Source organism: Asterias rubens, chromosome 16, assembly GCF_902459465.1.
Source record: "Asterias rubens chromosome 16, eAstRub1.3, whole genome shotgun sequence".
In the NCBI taxonomy this organism is placed as follows: domain Eukaryota; kingdom Metazoa; phylum Echinodermata; class Asteroidea; order Forcipulatida; family Asteriidae; genus Asterias; species Asterias rubens.
In genome coordinates this window covers 6023245-6046683 of record NC_047077.1, presented here as the reverse complement: position 1 = coordinate 6046683, position 23439 = coordinate 6023245, and the positions used below count along the sequence as shown (strand labels likewise).

Genomic DNA, 23439 nt, shown 5'->3' with positions numbered 1-23439 from the left:
TTATGCTTACCATCACTTTAAAAAACATTCTTGACCACTTTGGCCCCTCACATCTTTGTAAGCTCACACAACTTCTGAACAATCAACTTGGCTAAAAACCCTTTCTCTGAGACATAACTTGAGGAAGTTCAAAAGACACCTTTTTGTTTAACCAATTTGTTTAAATGCCTGGTTTTTAAGGAAACATTGGTCCTCAGGAACAAAATACATTGTAGAACATTGTGTTTGTCATAGTTCAGGCCTGATACTACACGGAGGTAACTAAGGCAATTGCCTCCATGCCCCCTTGTCATTGCCTTGGTGTCCTTGAAAAGCTCCAGTAGAAATTTACAATTTCCTCATAGGGTGAGCTTTACCAATGAGAAAATGCCTTGGTGCCCTTGCCCTTTCAAAAAACGAAGCATACAGGCATGATAGTTCTTTGTTTTCCCTAAAGCATAACTCAAGGAATTCGTGTAGATTCGGAGATAATGAATGTTGGAGTTTCCAACTATACAAACAAGTAGCTTTCATCTCAGAGGAACAAAATTCATGTAGATCGTTGTGCTGTTTTTGGTCCTTTTCATGGAACTATGGTTTTCCCCAAGTTGTAGCTCAAGGAATTGTGTAGATTCGGATATAAGGAATGTTTGAGTTTCCAACTACACAAACAAAGAGCTTTCAGCTCAGAGGAACAAATTACATGTAGATTTGTTGTGCTGTTTTTGGTCCTTTTCATGGAACTCTTAGTTTTCTCTAAGTTGTAGCTCAAGGAATTGCGTTGATTCAGAGATAATGAATATTTGAGTTTCCTACAGGACACACAGTTGCTCTCAGCTCAGAGGAACAAAATACATGTAGATTGTTGTGCTGTTTTTGGTCCTTATAGAATTCTTAGTTTTCCCTAAGTCGGTACTCAAGGAATTGTGTCGATTCAGAGATGTTCAAGTTTCCAAGAAAACAAACAAGTAGCTCTCAGCTAAGAGAGAACCTCCTTGCAAACAGATTGAGGCGTGTGACCCCAAAGTCTTTAAGTGGTTTCTCCAGTGCGAATAACAGCCCATTCTCCCTGCGGAATGGTAGATCGCATAGAGGGGTTTGTTGTTCCCTGCCCTCCTGGGCACTCTCTGTAGCTGTGTCGATGAGTTCCCGATACTCATGGTAGCTTTTCTGAAGCTTGAGCTGTTGGATGTCGGACCGTAAACGCATCAGCTGGATAGCAAGCCGATGATCTTGAGATTTCATCGCAATCTGTAAAAAGGGTGGCAAGATATTTTTTAACTGCAAATATATGAAGTTATTAACAGTGTTTCAATATTTGTCAATGCTCCTTGCATTCAATAGTACTGATTTATACCAGAGTTGGCAGCAAGTCAAGTCCAAGTTAAGTCGCAAGTAATTTTTTTGCAGAGCCAACTCAATTACAAGTCAAGTCACAAGTCAAAGACAAGTTCCTGTTTAAGAGAGGTACTTTGGCAAGGTCCAGTGATCAATTGTTATACCAAGAGTCTACTGTATTAGAAAAGTAACCTTATTTAAAAAGCATTGTTTGTGCCAAGTTACTTTTTGTGAAATTGGGCCCAGGTGTGCTTTGGAAGTAGGTAAAATGACTCACCAATTCTTTTCGCACCCATTTAATGTTCTCTTCCACTGTATTTATTCGCCTTGAATAACTCGATATATTATCATCTCCCACATCCTCCACAGTGTCACATTTCTTTGTATTTGCATTCAAGTCTAGCATTTTGGGGAGATTCTCACACCATTCCACGTAAGATGGTCGCCTTGTACTCAGTCTCAACCTCTTGGTCATGGATTTGAGTTTCTTCAACTCATCTTCATCATCTGAAGATGTACACGAGGAGTCTAGTTCATCGTTGTGATGCACCGGTGTGTGGTGACGTCGTAATGGTGGTGGTGACCATTCGTGGACTTGTGGTAGAAGATTTGCAGAGGAGCGTTTCTGTTGGTAGTTGATGGAGCACTCGGTCTCATCGATGGTTTCCAGATCGAATGAGGTTGCACGGAGGGCGGTTTCTCGAGGGCTCTTGGGTGGGGTGACTGTGATGATTGGGATGCCAAGTAGAGGCAGACTGTCCTGAGATGGACCCATGCTCCCACAGTAGCCTGCAAGGACATAAAGTTAAACAAATTGTTAATACAAATCAACAAATTGCATCATTCATGAATGTTGATGGCAGGACGAGCTGTAGTCAAACTGTTGATGTGACCAATTGAGAACTCACTCTGTGCTAGTGAAGTTAATAGCGAGAAGTCCTCTCGATCCACTAAAGCAAAAGGGGGAATCCCGGCCGATGTCATTTCTTTCGCCCTGGCAGTAGTTCAAAAGCAGGACAAAGTCTCCAGTATTGCGGTATTGAGGTAGTAGAATATAAAGCAAGACAAGTTCTCGCAGGAAACTACTCAGCAGGCACATACACACGTGGTGTTACCGCAAACCTACTACTTATTGATACCTCACTATGCAATGACTCAAATCCCCTGCAATGTGAATCCATTCTAAGTATGGTGTAATGAAAGACAAAACACTTTGAACATTCCGTTCACAAACCTCCACTTTGTTTACCAATGGAGTCAAGTGATGTTAGCAGAGTTCTAACCAGTGAAGTATTGTTTGGCAGGCCGGTCGTTTTTGCATTTTTTGAGTGGCATCTAATGGTGAGTAACCAATAAACTCCCTGAGTGCCTGCAGTTTGATTCTTCTTCCACTTCCGAGAACAGCTACCGCCTTACAGGGGTGTCTCCATGTTGTGATTGTGTCATGTGCACATACCGTCTCTGCATCTACCCCTATGTTCCAATAGACACTTTGCCATTTCCCCTTTCATGAGTTTCATGTTACTGAATAGAAGAGATTAAGCTATTAGCAAAACATCCTTGAATGACAAAGGCAGTACAGTGGAGCAAATAAGGTTATATCGACAAAGGGATTCAGACAGTGAAATCCAATAAAACAAATGAAGCTGAAACAGTCTTTTATAGACTTTGTTTAGCTCCCCAAGGACTACTTGACAACTCTATGATTTTGGGACTAGTGCTGCTGTTCTTTTGTCTCTTAACAAAGATGTGATTTAATCTTATTAGAGACAACTTCAGTCCATCCAGTGTTTATATTACAATCAAGTTTTCCCCTATGCTCGAACAACAACTTTGTAGACAAAAGCTGCACACAATGTGAGTGGTGAGTTCGTGTGGGGGCTGGTATGTAAACACGCAACCTTTGTGCTGGTAAAATAACATGGATGTACTGATCTGTTTAGGCTGCTGTCATTTATTGGACAAAAGCTCATCGACAACAGTAGCATTTGCACTAACATTGTACAACCTGACTAGATTGAGTTATAAACATTATATATAGACGATGTGACCTGTGACATCACATGTTTACAAAAGAGCCACAGAGCCTGGACTTCCTGCAGGCACGATTTGTACACAGTGGAATGGAAGAAAACATAAAAACTTATATTTTATGGAGATTACACTGTATAATTCTTATCAACTTTTGATATGATGAAAGGGGGCACATCTCAAAATTTGTCCAGCTTTTACTTTGATAACTCTTTGATTTATGTGGAAATTATGACACAAAATGTCAACTTTCCCATATGACCAGTGCAGTATCTTGCCTGCCAGACTTGCTGAAGAATGTACAAAGTCACGCTTATTGTTAACAAAGTTCAAATGGTCTATACTTACTGAAACAAGATAGTAAAAAATTTAAGTTTTAAAACTTAAAATAACTGTACAGGGATCTGTGCTGCTGTTGTTTGACTGAGGCTTTGGTAAAAAACTTAAAATACTTGAACACACACAGTGGGGGAATGGCTGTAAAGCTAAACACTGACATTTTTGCATCTTTAATTTTGTTTAATTCTGACATTTGCACCTTCGTAAAGAAGATGCAAATGCCAGAATTCATGTGGACATGGAAGAGGAATGACCAGGAACAAAAAGTGTATGGACATGGAGAAGGAAATAACTTTTTTTGTCCTGCCATTAATATTTTGACTGTTGTGATTACAGGTTGCAGTTTTGGAAAATCCTTGCCTTGCTAGATTGTCCACTATGTAGATCATGATAAAAAAAGAAAGTCCTTGAGAAAGACACAGCAGTTAAGTGTGACTTGAATGGGGCTAGTTCTGACCTCCCAGCTCAATGCATAGGCCTTATCCTAGTCCAAACACGAAGAAGTATTTATGAGCATCCAAAGTTAATGCTTTTGCAATTTGCCATTCTGAAAATCAGTAGAAGAATGTTGAACGAAATGGACTGCGACTCAAAAGTGCACTCCTTGCTATAACAATACAAGAAACCATAGAAAGATATCTACCCTTTAGCCAATGGCAACATTTGAATACAGTTGACTCTCTTTATATAACAATGCCTATACTGGCCAAAATAACCTCATTAAAACAGGAACACAGGCCTGTATGCTTCGTTTTTGAAATGGCAGGGGCACCAAGGCATTTTCTCCACGGTAAAGGGCACCCTACATGTATGAGGAAATTGTAAATTTCTACTAGAGCATTTCTGGGGCACCAAGTTATTTTTACCAAGTGGTAAAGGGCTCCATTTAAGGAAAAACATAGGATTCGAACTGCCTCTAGCTACCGGGCAACCTCGGTAGTCTAGTTGGTAAGACACTGCTCTAGAATTGCAAGGGTCGTGGGTTCGAATCCCACTTGAGTAACGTGCCTGTGATATTTTTTCACAGGACTCGGGAAAGTACCGAGTATACAGTGCTAACACACATCGATATAGGTACAAACTAAAATAAAATTGTTTGACTATTTTTATCCGAGCATAAGGGCACCAAGGCAATGACCATGGGGGCATGGAGGCAATCGCCTTCGTTGCCGCCTTGTAGTATCAGGCCTGTGGGAACGTTGAAAGAAACACAAACCAGACATGAGATTAAAAACTTCAGAATGACAAAGGAAGACTGCTGACGACTCAACCACTTAAATGATGTCGAATTCGGACCAAGAATCTGCTTTCAAGCAGTTCAAGTCCTGTCTGCTGTATGGTTCCAATACCCCTCATGCATTGTAGACACACGCTCTCTTTCCACATTCACATACTTCATTGCTGGTCGCTCGTACGTCCGTGTGTATGATCCAGTTTGTTGTCGTTACCATGGAGATACTACACATATAAATTCAGAAAAACAATACCTTTCATGACTGTGGAGAAGGTTTCGTAGTCTCCTGCATACGTTCTGGGTGTCTCTCGTATCAATCCAATTACAGTGACTGTGAAACTATTTCAAGACTATTCCTGTGAAGGTATTGCCCAGGCTATTATTACATAGGCCCAATAACTACAATAGTGATCGCATATTTTTAAGACCCCAAGGTTTCAGCCCTACGGCATGTGGTGTTCTATTGATAGATTGAAAGTTCTTGTTCCACCGTTATTACTCAGAAAGTCAACAAGTTTAACATGTCTACAACCCCGCAGTGAAAGTCACCGATGGTAAATAATAAAGCTGGACCAACGTGGCGACGTGTATGGCACCCCTACAACCTTTGGCATTGACGGTTATTGAACATTACATATAGGCCCTATCATATTCCTGTTTTAAAGACACTGGACACCTTTTGGTAATTGTCAAAGAGCAATCTTCTCACTTGGTGTTTCTCAACATATGCATAAAATGAAAAACCTGTGAAAATTTGAACTCAAATGGGCGTCGGAAGTTGCGAGATAATATTGGGGGAAAAAAACCTTGTCAAAATCGAATTCTGAGGTCTCGAAATCAAACTCCAATATTTTAGTGAGAAATAACTTCTTTCTCGAAAACGACGTTACTGCAGAGGGAGCCGTTCCTCACAATGTTTTATACTATCAAAGACTCCCCATTACTCATTATACCAAGAACGGTTTTTATGCTAACAATTATTTTGAGCCATTACCTATAGTGTCCAGTGCCTTTAAAGAGCATTTGAGAAGCCGTGTTTTGAATGAACGATTTATTCCCTCTGGTATAATGATTGATTGCGTACCCAACCAAACTATTGTGAACGGTGTTCCAGATATCGACTGCTATTGCCATTCAGAATATAGTCAAAGTGGGGTTAATTCGAAAATTGTTGACCCACCCGCCCTAAATTTCGATTTTTAAATATTGAATTACTTCACAATATAATTAAATTATTAGTACAGAAGTTAAAGGCCGATGCCTTAACAGATACATATTAAAAGGTTTCAGGCCTGAAGTCTTTTAATATTCATTTATTCGTTAGTTTATATAAGGCAACTGAAAGCAAACAATGGAACAATGTGTCTTTTTGATGCATTTTTCTCATGCGACTTCGATTACCAATTGAGTCCAAAATGCATAGATTTTTTATTTTGTGCACTCATGAAAGAATGAAACTGACGAATGAAAATTTACGATCTTGGCAATCTGGGTATTTATTCTTCTTTTACACCCCCCCCCCCCCATATTTGTTAAAATATATGGATATATAATCCTTGCCAAACAGAGCTGAATTTTAGCCGTTTGAGTTTGATACCAGTGTTCCCGGGAATTTTTACAAAATGCACACATGTTTTACGTCAGGTTATGTGTCCTTGCTTCCACCCTAGGCCCAGACTTAAGTCGAGAAACCCAATCTGGTCCAATGTCCCGGACAGTGCAGCGACAGCAGAAGACCTATGGCAAACACGGTGGCGAGACCACACCAACGTCCCCCACAAGTTCCTGGTCGCTGACCCCACCATCCAACTTCCGGGAATGGACCTCCCGCGCGGCCATTGGTGCGTCCTAAACCGGTTTCGTACAGATGCAGGGCCGTGCCGCAGCAGCCTACACAAGTGGGGCTACCTTGCATCTCCGCTTTGTGATTGTGGAGAACCACAGACGATGCGCCACATGATAGATGACTGCCCACTCTCTCACCTTGATGGTGGCATCAAAGCCCTTCACCTGGCTGAGGACCCAGCCGTAAACTGGATTATGGACTTCAAAACGAGATCTACATAGCATACGACATCATCATCATCATCCTTGCTCTATGATAATAATTAATATATATACCGAGAAATGTCTTGAACCGTCCTGAATAACACAAGGCCCAATACGAACAGCAATATAATATCTTATGAAAGTTAAAGAAGATGCCTATAAGATAACAACCTGCATCTATTAACATCTATTAAACCTGCATGCCCTTATCAAAAATGTTGCTTGAAAAAATACCACGAAGTTCTTACCTGTCTGCAATCTTTAACGCACAATGCCACAATAAATATAGTTATTTTTCCACTGCTTTTATGATCGTCTGACAGATTAAAGTCGGAATAACAACAATCCACTGGCTCCGTCGTAAAACACGCATCAAGAATTTCAACCAGAATGTGTACTTTTCATAACAGCAAATAACTAAACGGCAGACTTCTGACCCATGAAGTTGTAAATCACGGGAGGAAAAGTTGGATTATGCCTCCACGGCTCTGCTGTCGTGACCCGAGGGACTGATGTTTGAAGGTGCGTGCCTCGTCACTGCATGGCTGCTGTGTTCTAAACACGCGGGGTCGATCACGAAATCTTGCGAATTATCTCAAACGTCTCAATACATTGAATAAATAGCACAATAAAGAGAAGTTCGTATTGTCATCGATGTATAAATCCCATGGCATCTTTGTCCTAGGAATTTCCACTTGCCCACTTTGTCCACAAGCTCCGTATATTATTTGCATTCTATGTAAAGTTTTGATTACAAGAAGAGCTTGTTTTTCCACTTTACTTGTCCAGGTTTGTGTAGACAAGGGATGTAAGTAGATAAGCTGGGGGTATACTGCCGGCTTGGGATCCTATTAAATCTCTGTGCAAGGAGTGCTACTTGCAATGGAAAGTTAACAAGACGATCGATGGGTTTTTCTTTAGGGGTGATGGAGCGCACGTACATTCCCCCAACAATCCATACCAGGCAAACAAAGTGGTAATACAAACATAGTAGGCTTCGTGACAAATGGGATAACTTTATTGAGACAGTCAGACAGTCCAATCCTGTGTGTTTGTTGTTGTGTTACCTCTACCAGCATCTCTTGGTAATAAAAGGGAAGATGTGTCCTCTGGTCTTTGCTCTTTCTCCTAAGCTACTCAAGTCGTGTCGAGTGTAAACCCAAAGCAGAACTCGGCAATTTTTTCCCCTTCAAAACTTCACGACCACGTGTTCTAGTTGTACCATGGTTATTCCGATGTAGGCCTACGAATTGAGTTTACGAACGAAGCTACATAATCAAGCCTCACAATTTCTCTAATCTTTTAAAAACAAATGTTGCTTCGGAAGGGGTTGGTTTGTTTATGGTGATGTCTGATGTTTTCATCAATTCTACCACGAAGAAAGAGACAATCTCAAAATGAATTCAACCTGGTTTGCAAGTGGACCTTCAGCACAGACATCGGCTCAATTGTTTTAAACCGTTGCGCGTGGCCTAAACACACGTCGCTTCAGTTTTCACGCGCCCCTTTATTATTATTATGCTAGATTTTATTTTATTTTTTTGGACGAAGAGAACACATTTAACACATATTTTGCTCCAAATGCTGACGGTAAAAGTACAAGTCTCCCTATAAGGTAAAACCACCACCTGCTGTTCCGTCAGTTCTTCGTAATTAGAGGCCATATCACCCCATCGATGTGGGGTTGTTACACTTTCTGAAGAGAGCCAAACTGCTTCAGTATCGGCTGCTTATCCACCTGTAATATAATTACTCACGACCAGGCTTCTATTCATTTTTCTAAACCCAATTGTCAGACACGAAACACTTATCCATTTGTCGGCTACATATGGGTTATTTTTAGGGTTTCTCGTATTGCTCATGAAAGGCCGTAAATAGTTCTTGGTGTGCGTTCATTGCAGGTGTTTGAATGGCGATCCAATTACAAAATGGTCCGGTTTGTATACCCATGGTATACCTGATAGGATCATTACAAACGGAATGACAATCATCCAATCTGCTAAGTTTGTTTGGGATTTGTTTAGTTTGGCGGGGGGGGGGGAGCTGGTGTGTTTGTTTGTTTGTATATTCTCCTAAAAACTGTTGTCGCAATCGATTGAATCGATGCAAAGGTACGAAGTGTCCAAGGAACGCGCCCAAAGTCACTTCGTACCTTGCAAAGATACGAAGTGCCCAGGGTACGAAGTGTCCAAGGAACACGCCAAAAGCCGAAGTGTCCAGGGTACGAAGTGGCCCAAGGTATGAAGTGTCCTGACACCGGGTAAGCATTAAAATGCACAAGAAGGTCGTCAAAGCACAGACGAGAAAGACGCTGAAATAATATAGGCTTCTTTTAATAAGGCGCACCCTATCTCTAAGACTAAGAGCTTACCTATCATGTGTATAAATCATCCATCAATCATCTAAACTGTGAAATCCTGAAGCTCCTGACCAGCAATGCGGTGATGAAGACTAGACAAAGTTTCGTCTCCTCTCAAAGTTACAAACGTCAATAGTAACTGGTACTTCCTCTAACAAAAGTTAATCCACAAATCTGCAGTAGTAGGCCTATCCCCTCTCGATGTACATGTACACAACTTGTTTTCTTCAAGGAAGACAATGTATAGTGCATGGATAACAATATCTCACAGTAACCTTGCACACAGGTGTATGTTTTGTGGAAGTGTTTGAAGTCTCACTTGAGATAATATATAACGTTTTGTGTAATACTCAGTGGAATACTGACAAACATGAGCAATAATGTCCTTGCCGTATATGCAGCAATGGCGTGGTGGAATGTCTCTTTATGTAAAGTGAGGGCTAGCAGTGTAATTAATCAAAGAAAACGAAGTCACACACGACAGGTATGGGTGGACTGACAAAGGTGACGAAGTGTTGGGTTTGCTTCCAGACTATTGTGATGGAGAAATGGCGCATGAAGTCAACGTAAAGATGCTTGAGTGTATATAGCATGTATTCCATACTGAAGACTGCCAATCGATTTTTATGAGCTGTGTACCCAACTGCTGGATGCAAGTTTTTTGAATTTCCTAAACAAGACTATACTCACCCCACGAGTATTAAACAACTTGCGCTGATGAGACTCCTTGGGAGCGTAATCTGTTAATCTCATTTAGTCTTGTCTCTCAGCCACGTAGAGTCTGGATTAACGTATAGAATAACAGATCAATGAAGTTGTATTCTAACATCACTGACCAGATGTGAGAGCTAGGCATTAAGGCACTTGTTAAGGGAAGGGACGGCGTTCTGTTAACCATCATAATGAAGTTGACTGACAGCATGATCCTCCACGCTCCAACTCAAAATGAAAGCGTCCCCGCCAGTCAGTCGTGGATCAGACGCGTCTCTTTTAAAAAGTTGCAAACCCGATGTTCGCTTACGACTTCTTAGATGATGCTCAACAGGATGTGTACAAAACTTTCGCATGTCCCAAGAAAGTCCATGCTGAGTTGTTCTGTATACGGGGTTGATTGACAAGAGAGATACAATGTCCCAAAAATTACTCATTTTTAGTTTCTGCTCTCTGAATGTAAAAGAGTGAAAAACACCACCCTTTTCTACATTTCGAGTTGTCCAAAAGAGCGGTAGTTATTTCACTCTTTTAGAGGGGTTTCACTCCAGGACAGAGTGAAAAATCACTCAAAAAAAAAGATGCAAACTTAAATCTAAAAGAGTGTAAGACTCCTCTTAAAAGAGTTGTCCCTCATAAAATGGCTCTTCAAAGAGTGCTTTTTCACTCCTTTGGTTAGGAGAGTGGAATTTAACTCAGCAGAGGCCATGTGCTCTGATGTGGCCCCTGATCTTGGCCTTGGTGGCCCTTCGAAAGTTTCCCATTTAATCGCCAGTTTGCGACCGTCCTTTATGAGATTCAGTTAGCCCTTAAAGGAACACGTTGCTTTGGATCGGTCGAGTTGGTCTTTGAAAAGCGTTCTGTAACTGTTTGTTATAAAATGCATGGTTAGAAAGATTTGAAAAAGTAGAATACACATGATCTACACAAAATAAAAAATATGGCTCGAAATTGCGTGGTTTTCTTTTAACCTCGTCCACAAACACATGCAGTCGGCCATTTATGGGAGTCAAAATTTTGACTCACATAATGGCCGACCGTGATAGTTCGCGACGTAAAAGGAAAACCGTGCAATTATTTTGAGTGATACTAATTGTGTGGATCATTATATTCTACTTTTATAACATCTTTCTAACCATGCATTTCATAACAAACGGTTTCAAACACTCTTATTGACCAACTCGTCCGATCCAAGGCAACGTGTTCCTTTAAGTATGGTTGGAGGTGGAACAAGCCCCGTACGCTTTCTTGTTCTACCTCCACGATGAAGGAACCCCCATTGTAACGACAAGGTGATGTAAAATTGTATCCGACACCCCCTGCAATTATGTTATTATAACAATTCACTGATATAAGGACCACAGAGCAAGGAACTGTGACACAACCTCGCTTGGAGCAGTGTTCTCTAAACATGCCTTAAATCCAAAAGACAATGGGAGAACAGAAGGCAACTTACGAGAAAAACCTTCAACCATGGAGGAAAGAAACACCTCTCAACTGAACGGAGCGTAACTCTCTACGAACACAAACACATCGGAAAGAAACAGTGACTAACTAAAGACTTGTTGACATCTCGGTCGCTCTCGCCTCCTGACGAGGTCCTGCCTCTCGGCCAGTGAACCACCGGCCGGGTCCAGGCAATTAATTATCTGGATGTTTAGTTGAAGACAAAGAGTGTCAGAACGTGTAGATGGTTATCATGTGACTAATTGGTTTTTGACAAAGGTGGGTGTGTGTCGTATAAGAAAGTATGGACGCAATGTTGAGGTTTTCAGGAAGACCTATACAATTATACAAGCCCTTTCTAAACGTGTTAGTTCTGGCTTTGATAAATCCCAATTCCCACTGGAAAACGTGAAAAAATCTCTTTCAACATTCCAGTCCGATTCAGAGGGAACACAAACCTAAAACATTACTGGGTCATTCATTTATAAGTAAATTCATGTACTTTACTCACAAGTTCGATTTCCCCGAGCAAAAGTGAACGCTGCTGACGCGAACCGTGTTCTCTGTCCTTCATGATCATACTCGACGAGAAGGGATATCCTCCCCCCGGAGTTCTCCAGTGTTTCTCGGTGTACAAGAAGCATGGACGAGTTTGGTAAAAAATATGTCTATAGATACCATAGATCAAACAAGATCCAAAGAATAAGAGTAACTATAAATATAAATTATGAATAGTAAACTTGCAGGTACAACCATGAGTAAAAAATATCTTTTGAAGGAGTGGTGGCTCTGAAAAGAGGAATGAGTCTTCATTCTCCTTAAGACGAGCAGAGTATACTTTTCGAAACGTCGAGACCAAACCGGCTCTTTTCAGAGCCACCATTCATTCAAAAGAGATTTTACTCATTTTGTACCCGCAAGTTTTAATAACTTTATAGGCCTATACTATTCATACTTATATGTGATAGTTATTAAGCTTCAAACACCATTTTAAGATCCAAAGACTTCACATTATATTGAGGGTTGGAATTCAGTGCATCTCCAGTGTCAAAATTACCTGGAAATTATAACCTGTTTCTCGAAAACTATGTCACTTTAGATGGAGCCTTTTCTCACAACGTTTTAAACCATCACTCTCTCCCCATTACTCGTCACCAAGTAAGGTTTTATGTTAATAATTATTTTAAGTAATTACCAAAAGTGTCCACTGCCTTTTAGCATTTCTTTCTGTAAAAGTAAAGCAGAGAGTTAGAAGTTCATCACTTCGGAAAACTTATTACCTTCAGACTCCTACACCTGTACACTGTGTGGGAGTGGTTAGTTCTGTCACGTCCGTAATAAGCACAACGCGCATGCGCTCATTGTGCAGGCGGGCTGCTTGGTTTTGGGGCCGTGTGCTTTAAATCCAAAATGGAGACAGGCAATGCTTGCTGTTTGCCGCACATGTGGAGAAAGAAAACTGGTCCGAAAAGGAGTAAATTTGCACCGAGTTACCACGTGAGTATTTAAGTCATTACAATCCACACTCATAGAAACTGTTGTTGTAACGAGCGAATCAAAAATGTCCATTTTGCTAGTTTTCTTTTTACAAGAAAAGTTCGAACACAACACATTTTGTGATTGAGTAAAATTGTCTTTAGATTAGATAGCGCCCCCTATCGGCAGGAGTAGGACAGGCATGTACACCGTACATGTGCGCAATCATCATCACAACATAGTTAAATGGATGAAAAAATTAGATCACCTCCATGGCTATACTGTGATGAGAGGGAGTAGTCTGTAAGTTTGTTCACTAACAATATGATTCTATATTTATATTCCAGATTAATATCTCTTTCAAACATTATCCTCTTAGTCTTACCTGTTTTCTCTGTATTTACTAAATATTATGTATGGCTTTTTCTTTGAATTGGAAAAAACAATGATACAATACATCAACTGAAGTGATTGATGCCCTAATTGCCTTCTTTTGTTTTTATAAGAAATATGCAAACATAATTATATTAAAACTTGAGGTGAGGGACATTGAAATTTTCACACCACACACCGTTCTTCGATGACTTCATGCAACCGGTCCCATTTGTTTTGAGTTTTTCCTGTTTTCAAGGCAAATGAGAAAGTATGGTTTCCCGGTGAAGCCATATTATGTGGAAGAAATATCTGCAGTGACTACATGTACATACAAATACTCTGTGAGACTCTGGGTATGACTCTATGAAGTTGTCTTCATTCTTTTCAAAATGTTTTTTTATGACATTTGAAATATTACTGCTTATTACAACTACTTCTACTTCTACTTCGATACTTGGCATAGTCCTTCAGTCAGGATATAAACGCCAAGGATAGCTGCTTATGTGCGGTGCCAAGTGTTGCAGGTGCATTTTATTGTACAAGGTGCGAGTAAAAAGTTGGGAGGTGGCTAAATGATTGCTCCAACCGCCCCCTTAAAGACCCCGATGGATGGGAGCTCGAGGATCTGGCTGGGGAGGGCATTCCACCACAAGACTGTTCGTGGAAAAAACGAATATTTGTAGAGCTGGAGACGTGCTGGGATGGTTTGGTATTTACATTTGTGGTAGGATCGAGTACTGCTTGGGATCATGGGTATGAGGTATTGGGTTGGATTGATGGCTACTAGCTGATAGCGGATCTTGTACATCAAGGAGATACTAGCAGCCTGTCTGCGTTTTTCAAGGGAGTCCCATTGAAGATCATCTATCATTTTGGAGACGCTGTCCCTGCTGTGGTAGTTGTTGAAGATGAATCTGGCAGCTTGGCGTTGGTTTTTTTCTATTTTGGTGATGTTTTTCTTGGTGTGTGGGTTCCAAACTGTACTACAGTATTCGAGATGTGGACGGACAAGAGAAATATATGCTTGTTGCCGTAGCTTCCGGGAGCAGCCTCTGAGGTTACGTCTGATGAGTCCAAGCATCCTGTTTGCTTTTGCAGTTATGATGTCTATATGGGATTGCCATGACAAGTTACTTGTAAGAGTTAGGCCAAGATAGGGATGTTCAGAAACTGTAGTAAGAGCACTACCACCGAGATTGTACTCTGTGTTTATGGTTTTACGTAGCAAGGTGAAGCGCATGGTGTGGCATTTGTCTTTGTTAAACTTCATGTTCCATGTTTCAGCCCATTGCTGTAAGGTGTCAAGATCGTTTTGAAGAGCTACAGAGTCATTGATGGATGCTATTGACCGGTAGACGAGACAATCGTCAGCGAAAAGGCGGAGAGTTGATGTTATGTCTGATGGTAGATCATTTATAAATGAGAGGAACAGCAAAGGGCCAAGTACAGTCCCCTGTGGGACCCCTGATGTGACTGGGGACCAATCTGATGCTGTACCATCCACTACAACACGCTGGGAGCGTCTAGTGAGAAAGTTCTCCATCCAAAGCAATAGTGAGTTTTGTATCCCGTAGTGATGGAGTTTACGTAGCAACCGTTGGTGTGGTACACGATCAAAGGCTTTGGAGAAGTCCAATACTACCGCATCTACCTGCTCTCTGTTGTCCAACGACTTGACTAGATCATGTGATGTTATGATCAACTGGGTCTCACAGGATCTGCCCGGTCTGAAACCATGTTGGACATCGTCAAGGATGTTGTTTGACTCGTAGTGATCCATGACATGACTAAAGATAATGTGTTCGATGGTTTTACTACAAATGGAGGTAATTGAAACTGGGCGGTAATTCGCTGGTGCAGTTCTGTCCCCCTTCTTGTAAATCGGTGTGATATTGGCGACCCTCCAGTCGGATGGTACATCCCCTGTATTCAGCGATTGTTGGAATATGTGAGATAAGATGGGCGATATCTCAACTGCGAGGTCCTTTAGAATGCGGGCAGAAATCTGGTCCGGGCCTGTTGCCTTTTGGGTTTTCAGTGACTTCAATAACTTTGAGACACCCTCAGTTGTCACGTTGATGTGATTCGCAGCAGGGTATTTAGGGGGACCCAGATCAGGTATAGTCTTAGTGTCTTCAGTGGTAAAAACCGAACTGAACTGGCTGTTAAACGAGGCAGCTTTTCCACGGCTGTCAAACACAACTTTGGAGCCATCTTTTAGTGATGAGATATTGGTGGAGTCCTGTTTCTTGGACTTGATGTACTTCCAGAAAGCTTTATTTGATTTATCTTTTTCATCAAACATGTTATTTTGAAAGGCCCAGAAATGTTTGCGCTGTTTCTTCTGAGTTGCCTTCTGGTGCACTTTGAAGCTATCCCAGTCCTTAGGATTGTTGGAGAGTCGCGCTTTTTTATACAAGCGTTGTTTCTTTTTGGACATACGCCTCACTTCTCTCGTAATCCAGGGATTTTTATGACTGGCACAAGATGTTCTGGAGGGAATGTGCTTTTCCATGAGTTCACTGATCTTTTCTTTGAACATGTTCCAGTTGGTTTGCACAGTGCGGGAATCTGGGTCACTATTAAGAAAGCTGTCCTGGAAGTTTGTCATGTCAGCTCTTAAATTCTCCATGTTTGCTTTCCCATACAAGTAAACCTTTCTTGGAACTTTTTTGTTGAGTTTGGGTTTAAGATTAAGGGTGAAGAGAACCACTTCATGATCGCTGATACCTGGAACCACTTTACATTTTTCAATGTAATTAGGGTGGGTTGAGAGGACGAGGTCCAAAATGTTCTGAGCAGCTTCAGAAATCCTTGTGGGCTCTTTGACTGGCTCCCAATAGCCCAATTTGTATTGAGTTCCGCACGCTGGTCCATACCTACAAATCATTAAACCACAGTGCTCAAGATTATTTCTCTTCACTTTTAATGATAAACTAAATAAAAAGTGTGAATAATTATTGGCTTTCAAATTTTTTTTCAGTTTTAAATTTGTTTTATTATTTAAATATTTATAATAAACCATATAAATAGACAGTGATAATTGAATCACCAAGACCAAGCCGATATTAATAAAAATATTGATATCAGGGTTAATTAAAACAAAATCTCCAAATATATTAGAAAATGATGAAAGGCACATGGCTTCTTTAAAGACACTGGACACTATTGGTAACAGGGAACGATTTCGTCCAAAATTTTTGCATAGCAAAACTGCTAATGCAAAATATTTTTTTGTATAGCCCAAATCAAAAGTTTGCATAGCAGTTCAGGGGTTGCCCTTGACTTTTTTTTCAACTGGCCAGCAGGACCAGTTGGCTTGATTTTTCACTGGTCCGCCAGGATTTTGACTGGTCCGTTAATTTGTTTATGTTATTTTTTTAAAAACTAATAGTATACTGTTGTATACCAACTGCTCGATTTTCGATCGTCGCTATTTCAAAATTCAACATGAATTGCAATGTCAACTTAACTGCACTGGAAGCCATACTTTATTTATGTGTACCAAGTTATTGTGTTCGTAAGGGGGCTCATTAATTTGAGAGTATTTTTTCTTTACAAATGTAATAACAATAATGTTTTTAAAATTAATTTAAAAACAGGTCAAATTATATGTCAGAGCAAAATGATCTTTATTTAGGTAGTTTTTTTTAGTCCACGGTTTATTGTAAGCACTCGACATAAAAGTATTCCTAAGTAAGAAGAACTTTTTTATGAAGAAAAAAAATAGTGTTTTTACTATAAAAAACACCCCAAAAAACACTTTAAAACCGACTGTTAAATTATCATTAACTTTTTATGTACTGCCTTCAAATGTACTGTGGGGGAGGGTTACGTGCGATCGCTCAAGTTATTTTATCATGTATAAACATTGCCTATTATTGTAGTTTTAATAAGTATTCATAAACATAATACATCGAACCGAAGTTCCCAAAATCTTCCCACTTTCAAAAAAGTAGACAACAAAAAAGTTGCAACATCCATGAAGAAGCATATAAGCATACTCCATTTTGCTCATCCAGAGTATCCTAACTTGGTAATTTTTGTTGAATGAAGCCTCACCGTCTCGCTCGTTTTTCGTAAACACGCTAGACTCTAATTCCCACACGGAAATCTGCTCCGTTGACCGACCATGCTGCTGACAGAATGTGTTTTGCATTGTGGTCTTCTGTCAAGGCGATTGAAGCTAGTTTTGTAAGCTATCGCGTACGTTCACCAATAGAGGGCGTCTATTCCCACACCATCTAATATTCTGAAACGCACTCTAGCGTTCAGTATTTCTTACACTTTCTGCCACACGTGAACTAATACGAAGACTACAAGCCTTTGCGTTGCATGATGGGATTTTGCGTTGTGTATGCGTGATCGTCGGAAGTTTGCCAGCGTTCAGCGGCACTTCAAGTGATTTTTATTACGTTTTATCCAAACCTTGAGTGAATGTTTTTACGTTTTATTCGAGCCTGAAAATAGTTTTAAAAATTGTCATAGTTCTGTAGTACCGCTGCCGATATTTTTGACTGGTCAGCTGGACCAGTTGGCAAGGTGTTTCAGCTGGTCCGCCGCGATTTCTACTGGCATTTGGCCAACAGACCTGCATTAAGGTCGAACGCTGCAGTTTCATAAATTTTGCATAGCAAATTAAAAAAACTGCTTCAATTGCAGATACGTAAATTTGCCAAACGGGTATAGGTCTTAAGGCGAAATTTAAGAAAATGCTGTCATATAGTTGCGATAACGTAAGGAGGATCACGTTATCGCAACTATATGTAGTTGTCATAGGGACTAGCTTGTAACTTTAATTGTTTTAATTGTGGAGAAAAAAAGAAGAAGTGACATCTCCTGGTACGAATCTGAAGTAACATGGGTGTACTAACAAGACATCTAGTGTCAACTGGTAAAGGACGCAATAACCATCATATTGTTGTTTATTTATCCGACAATTAGACTTGCATTATTTTTCAAAATTAACACACCAAAATTAGCCTTTAATGTTAAATAAACTTTGCATCAAGTGAATTTATAATTGAGAATGATTGGAACAATATTGCCTAATTAAATATTCACACGGCTGTAACTTGAATAATTAATTAAGAATTTTAATCTAATTAAATCTAAAAATTAAGTTAGCCCATAAACTTTCATATGATATATGATTTGTCACCTTCTGATAATTATAATTTGACATTTGACAATTTTAAAAGTCAAGTGTTAAGTCAATACGATTTTGAGGAAAGAAAGAATAATAATAATAATAATAAAAAATTAAAAAATCTAAACGATTACAATAGCTGTTCCGACTGAAGTTCGGAACAGCTAATAAATAGAACTTGTGCAAGATTAGGAGACAATTTTAGAACCAATGTAATAATAAAAGGAACAACATAAACTACATCGTTTTTTAACCTATGATATTCAGTTGGAGAAGGAGGGTTTTACGTACTACGATTGTCGCAAAAGATTATTATGTCTCATACCTTCGAAGACCAATTATTGAGCTCAAATTTTCACAGGTTTATTATTTTATGCATTTGTTGAGATACACCAAGATTCTACCTCCATGCACCAAGTGAGAAGACTTGTCTTCAACAATTACCAATAATGTTCAGTGCCTATAATAAAATTTGGGGCCTAATATAATAAAAAAAAAACACAAGGGGTAAGTCCATCAATTTAAACGAATTTCGGCAAAACAATGATAAGGAATGTCTAGGCTTCATTTTCATGGTGGCAACCCTAAATTTTCTTTTCATTTCATTTCTTCTTTCTGCAGATTGAGTATTCCTGACAAATCTTCAGTCACTGTGGCTGTCCATCACACTCAACAGAGATGTCTAAATCTTTCAATGTTGCGTCTCTCAGACTAATCTGCTCAACATCCTGATATACAGGTATGATTCACAATAATATTCCTGTGTCGCGGCTCGAAATAACTGACGGAACCCACAGCAATAAGTGTGGTACCCTGTGCTTTGGTAGTGGTGTCTTCGCAAAGTTCCATACTAAGGCCGTGTCCGAAACGGCGACTTCGGCTACAGCTACGGCTAGATCGCGCGCGTCTGCTATTCTTCAACACTGGTAGACGCACTGATCTAGACGTAGCTGTAGCGGAAGTCGTCGTTTCGGACACGGCCTTATTAACCTTTTTCTCATAGGGTGCCCCCTACCAGAGGAAATCACTCTGCCCGCCAAGAGTGAATTTCAAGGCCAGGGCTCAATTTGTATGGCTCTGCTTACATCGGAATTCTGTGCTTGCGATCACCATTTTGCTAGCTGTGTTAGCGTTTAGTGCCTACATGAAGGCACGCACCCAAGCAAAAATCCCCTGCTAACCAGTAAAATATGCCAGGCGTAAGCATAGTATCCCTGCTTTTGTAAGCGCCGATTCTTTGCTTACGGTAAGCAGAGCCATGAATCTGGGCCCTGCTGTATTGAACATTGAACCAGCCACTAATTGGAAATGCTGCGTGACTCCATCAGTAGTTTACTCCGTAAATGTGTAAATTTGTACTCATTCCTTCATGTTTTGTCAACTTCCACAGATGAACTAATGCAGAAAAAGTGTCCGATTTTCAATCATGGTGGCTGTCCATCACACTGAGCAGAGATTTCACAATCTATCAATGTTGAAGCTTCACAGAGTCGACAGCACTCAACTATGACATCTCACACCTAAAGGTACAATACATGATGGACATTGAGTCATGAAAAGTGTTTTTGAAATGCTTGCTTACTATGTGAAAACAAGTGCTATGTATTCCAAATTGCCTCTTTTGTGAGTGACTTGTCTCAACCCAAAATTTTGCCATATTGTGATTCAAGTGATCCATGTCCAAGTGGTTAAGTTCACTGGACTCAAGCTCTGGTGTTTCCGATCAGCAGAGTTTGGGTTAAAGTCCTTGTCTTGGAACTCTGGTCTAGGTCACTGGACTCAAGCTCTGGTGTTTCTGATCGGCAGAGTTTGGGTTCAAGTCCTGGTCTTGACACTAGTCTAGTTCACTGGACTCGAGCTCTGGTGTTTCTGATCGGCAGAGTTTGTGTTCAAGTCCTGGTCTTGACACTAGTCTAGTTTACTGGACTCAAGCTGTGGTGTTTCTGATCGGCAGAGTGTGGGTTCAAGTCCTGGTCTTGACCCTCTGGTCTAGTTCACTGGACTCAAGCTCTGGTGTTTCTGATCAGCAGAGTTTGGGTTCAAGTCCTGTCGTGACACTAGTCTAGTTCACTGGACTCGAGCTCTAGTGTTTTCTGATCGGCAGAGTTTGGGCTCAAGTCTGGTCTTGACACTTGTGGTCCAGGGCACTGGATTCAAGCTCTGGTGTTTCTGATCGGCAGAGTTTGGGTTCAAGTCCCAGTCTTGACACTTCTGGTCCAGCGCACTGGACTCGAGCTCTGGTGTTTCTGATCGGCAGAGTTTGGGTTCAAGTCCCAGTCTTGACACTTCTGGTCCAGCGCACTGGACTCGAGCTCTGGTGTTTCTGATCGGCAGAGTTTGGGTTCAAGTCCTAGCCCAGATGCATGGCAAGCATTGAACTTCTGCGCCAGCTGTGTAAGCGTAGAGTGTCTAGGCACGTACCCTAGCCGAAATTCCCTGCTCACCAGTGAAACACACCGGACGTAAATGCAGAATTCCCTGCTTCTGTAAGCACCGATTCTTTGCTTACGGTAAACAGAGGCATGAATCTGGGCCCTGCTGTATTGAATATTGAACCAGCCACTATTTGGAAATTCTGCATGACTCCATTAGTAGTTTACTCAGTAAATGTGTAAATTTGTACTCATTCCTTCATGTTTTGTCAACTTCTACAGATGAATCAATGCCGACAAAGTGTCCAATCTTCAATCATGGTGGCTGTCCATCACACTGAGCAGAGATGTCTCAATCTATCAATGTTGAAGCAAGGGGTAAGTTCAGTGGTTAATGGGGTTTACATGTAAGTCCAACATGTAAGTTTTACCAACTTTTGGCCTAAAATTAAAAAATCACATGGAGTAAGTCCAGCAGTTTTACCAACTTTTGGCCTAAACTTAAAAAATCACATGGAGTAAGTCTAGCAGTTTTATCAAATTTGGGCAAATAAAAATGAAAAAAATCTCAAGGGGGTAAGTCCAGCAAGTCCAGAGTGTGGCCTTACATTGAAAAAATCACCAGCATTTTTTATCAAATTTTTGGCCTAAATTTAAGAAAAATCTCAATGGGTAAGTCAAGTTCTGGCCCCCCCCCCCTAAAAAAAATGAACAAATCACAATGGCAGGCCTAGGCTTGGATAAAAGTATTGAAGTATGAAGAAAATCTACTTTTCAACGTTGCCACCCTATGTTTGATATTTACAGTTTGTATAAGTTATTTGTAATTACAAAAGCACGGGGCACCACAGCAAAAGCACAGGGCACCGCAGCAAAAGCACAGGGCACCGCATTAAAAGCACAGGGCACCGCAGCAAAAGCACAGGGCACCGCAGCAAAAGCACAGGGCACCGCAGCAAAAGCACAGGGCACCGCAGCAAAAGCACAGGGCACCGCAGCAAAAGCACAGGGCACCGCAGCAAAAGCACAGGGCACCGCAGCAAAAGCACAGGGCACCGCAGCAAAAGCACAGGGCACCGCAGCAAAAGCACAGGGCACCGCAGCAAAAGCACAGGGCACCGCAGCAAAAGCACAGGGCACCACGGCAAAAGCATCGGTTGTGGGTTGTTTCAAGGCCTTGTGATTTTTCAATTTTTGGCCTAAATTTTATATAACTGTTGGAATTTCCCCTTAATATGGTGTGTTTAATTATGGAAAAAATGGGTCAAATATTTTGCGTTTTCGTATTTAGTTGTGATTTCTATATCTTCAAAGTTTTTAAATTTTTTCTTGTTCTTTTTTTGTTGCCTTCTACAGATCAAAATCCAGACAGAGAGTTTCGGATCTCACAAGGAGTCAGCGTCCATCATAAGTAGAGATGCACAACCTTTTTGGAATTTGTAATTATTCGTTTATTATAGGGATTTAGTTAGAAATAATTGTGTGGTGAATCGTTACTCTCTTTGTTGTATGGTGAATTGCTGACACTTTTTGTTGTGCTGTGAATTGCTCACACTTTTTGATGTGTGGTGAATCGCTCACACTTTTTGTTGTGTGGTGAATTGCTGACACTTATTGTTGTGTAGTGAATTGCTGACACTTTTTGTTGTGTGGTGAATCACTGACACTTTTTGTTGTGTGGTGAATCGCTCACATTTTTTGTTGTGTGGTGAATCACTCACACTTTTTGTTGTGTGGTGAATCGCTCACACTTATTGTTGTGTGGTGAATCGCTCACACTTTTTGATGTGTGGTGAATCGCTCACACTTTTTGATGTGTGGTAAATCGCTCTCACTTTTTGTTGTGTGGTTAATTACCGACACTTTTTGTTGTGTGCCGAATTGCTGACACTTTCTTTTGTGTGGTGAATTGCTCACACTTTTTGATGTGTGGTGAGTCGCTCACACTTTTTGTTGTGTGGTGAATTGCTGACACTTTCTTTTGTGTGGTGAATTGCTCACACTTTTTGTTGTGTGGTGAATCGCTGACACTTTTTGATGTGTGGTGAATCACTCACACTTTTTGTTGTGTGGTGAATCACTCACACTTTTTGTTGTGTGGTGAATCGCTCACACTTATTGTTGTGTGGTGAATCGCTCACACTTTTTGTTGTGTGGTGAATTGCTCACACTTTTTGATGTGTGGTGAATCGCTCACACTTTTTGTTGTGTGGTGAATTGCTGACACTTTCTTTTGTGTGGTGAATTGCTCACACTTTTTGTTGTGTGGTGAATCGCTGACACTTTTTGATGTGTGGTGAATCACTCACACTTTTTGTTGTGTGGTGAATCACTCACACTTTTTGTTGTGTGGTGAATCGCTCACACTTATTGTTGTGTGGTAAATCGCTCACACTTTTTGTTGTGTGGTGAATCGCTCACACTTATTGTTGTGTGGTGAATCACTCACACTTTTTGTTGTGTGGTGAATCGCTCACACTTATTGTTGTGTGGTGAATCACTCACACTTTTTGTTGTGTGGTGAATCACTCACACTTTTTGTTGTGTGGTGAATCGCTGACACTTTTTGTTGTGTGGTGAA

The 23439-nt window shown here is 40.6% G+C and overlaps 1 protein-coding gene and 1 long non-coding RNA gene across 2 annotated transcripts; one reads left to right on the top strand and one right to left on the bottom strand.

The window, feature by feature from the left end:
• Positions 1 to 358: 358 nt before the first annotated feature.
• LOC117300916 (protein FAM167A-like) lies at positions 359 to 5370 on the bottom strand. The gene is made up of 3 exons (XM_033784784.1): positions 5175 to 5370; positions 1595 to 2106; positions 359 to 1230 (listed from the first exon to the last, which is right to left on the bottom strand). The coding sequence occupies exons 1-3, from the start codon at positions 5179 to 5181 to the stop codon at positions 955 to 957; spliced, it is 795 nt and encodes a 264-aa protein (XP_033640675.1). The 5' UTR covers positions 5182 to 5370; the 3' UTR covers positions 359 to 954.
• A 7554-nt stretch (positions 5371 to 12924) lies between these two features.
• Positions 12925 to 22524, top strand: LOC117301201. Its single transcript, XR_004520270.1, has 5 exons — positions 12925 to 12983; positions 19108 to 19225; positions 19877 to 20012; positions 21141 to 21236; positions 22215 to 22524. It is a non-coding gene; the product is annotated as an uncharacterized LOC117301201 (long non-coding RNA).
• Positions 22525 to 23439: the final 915 nt, after the last annotated feature.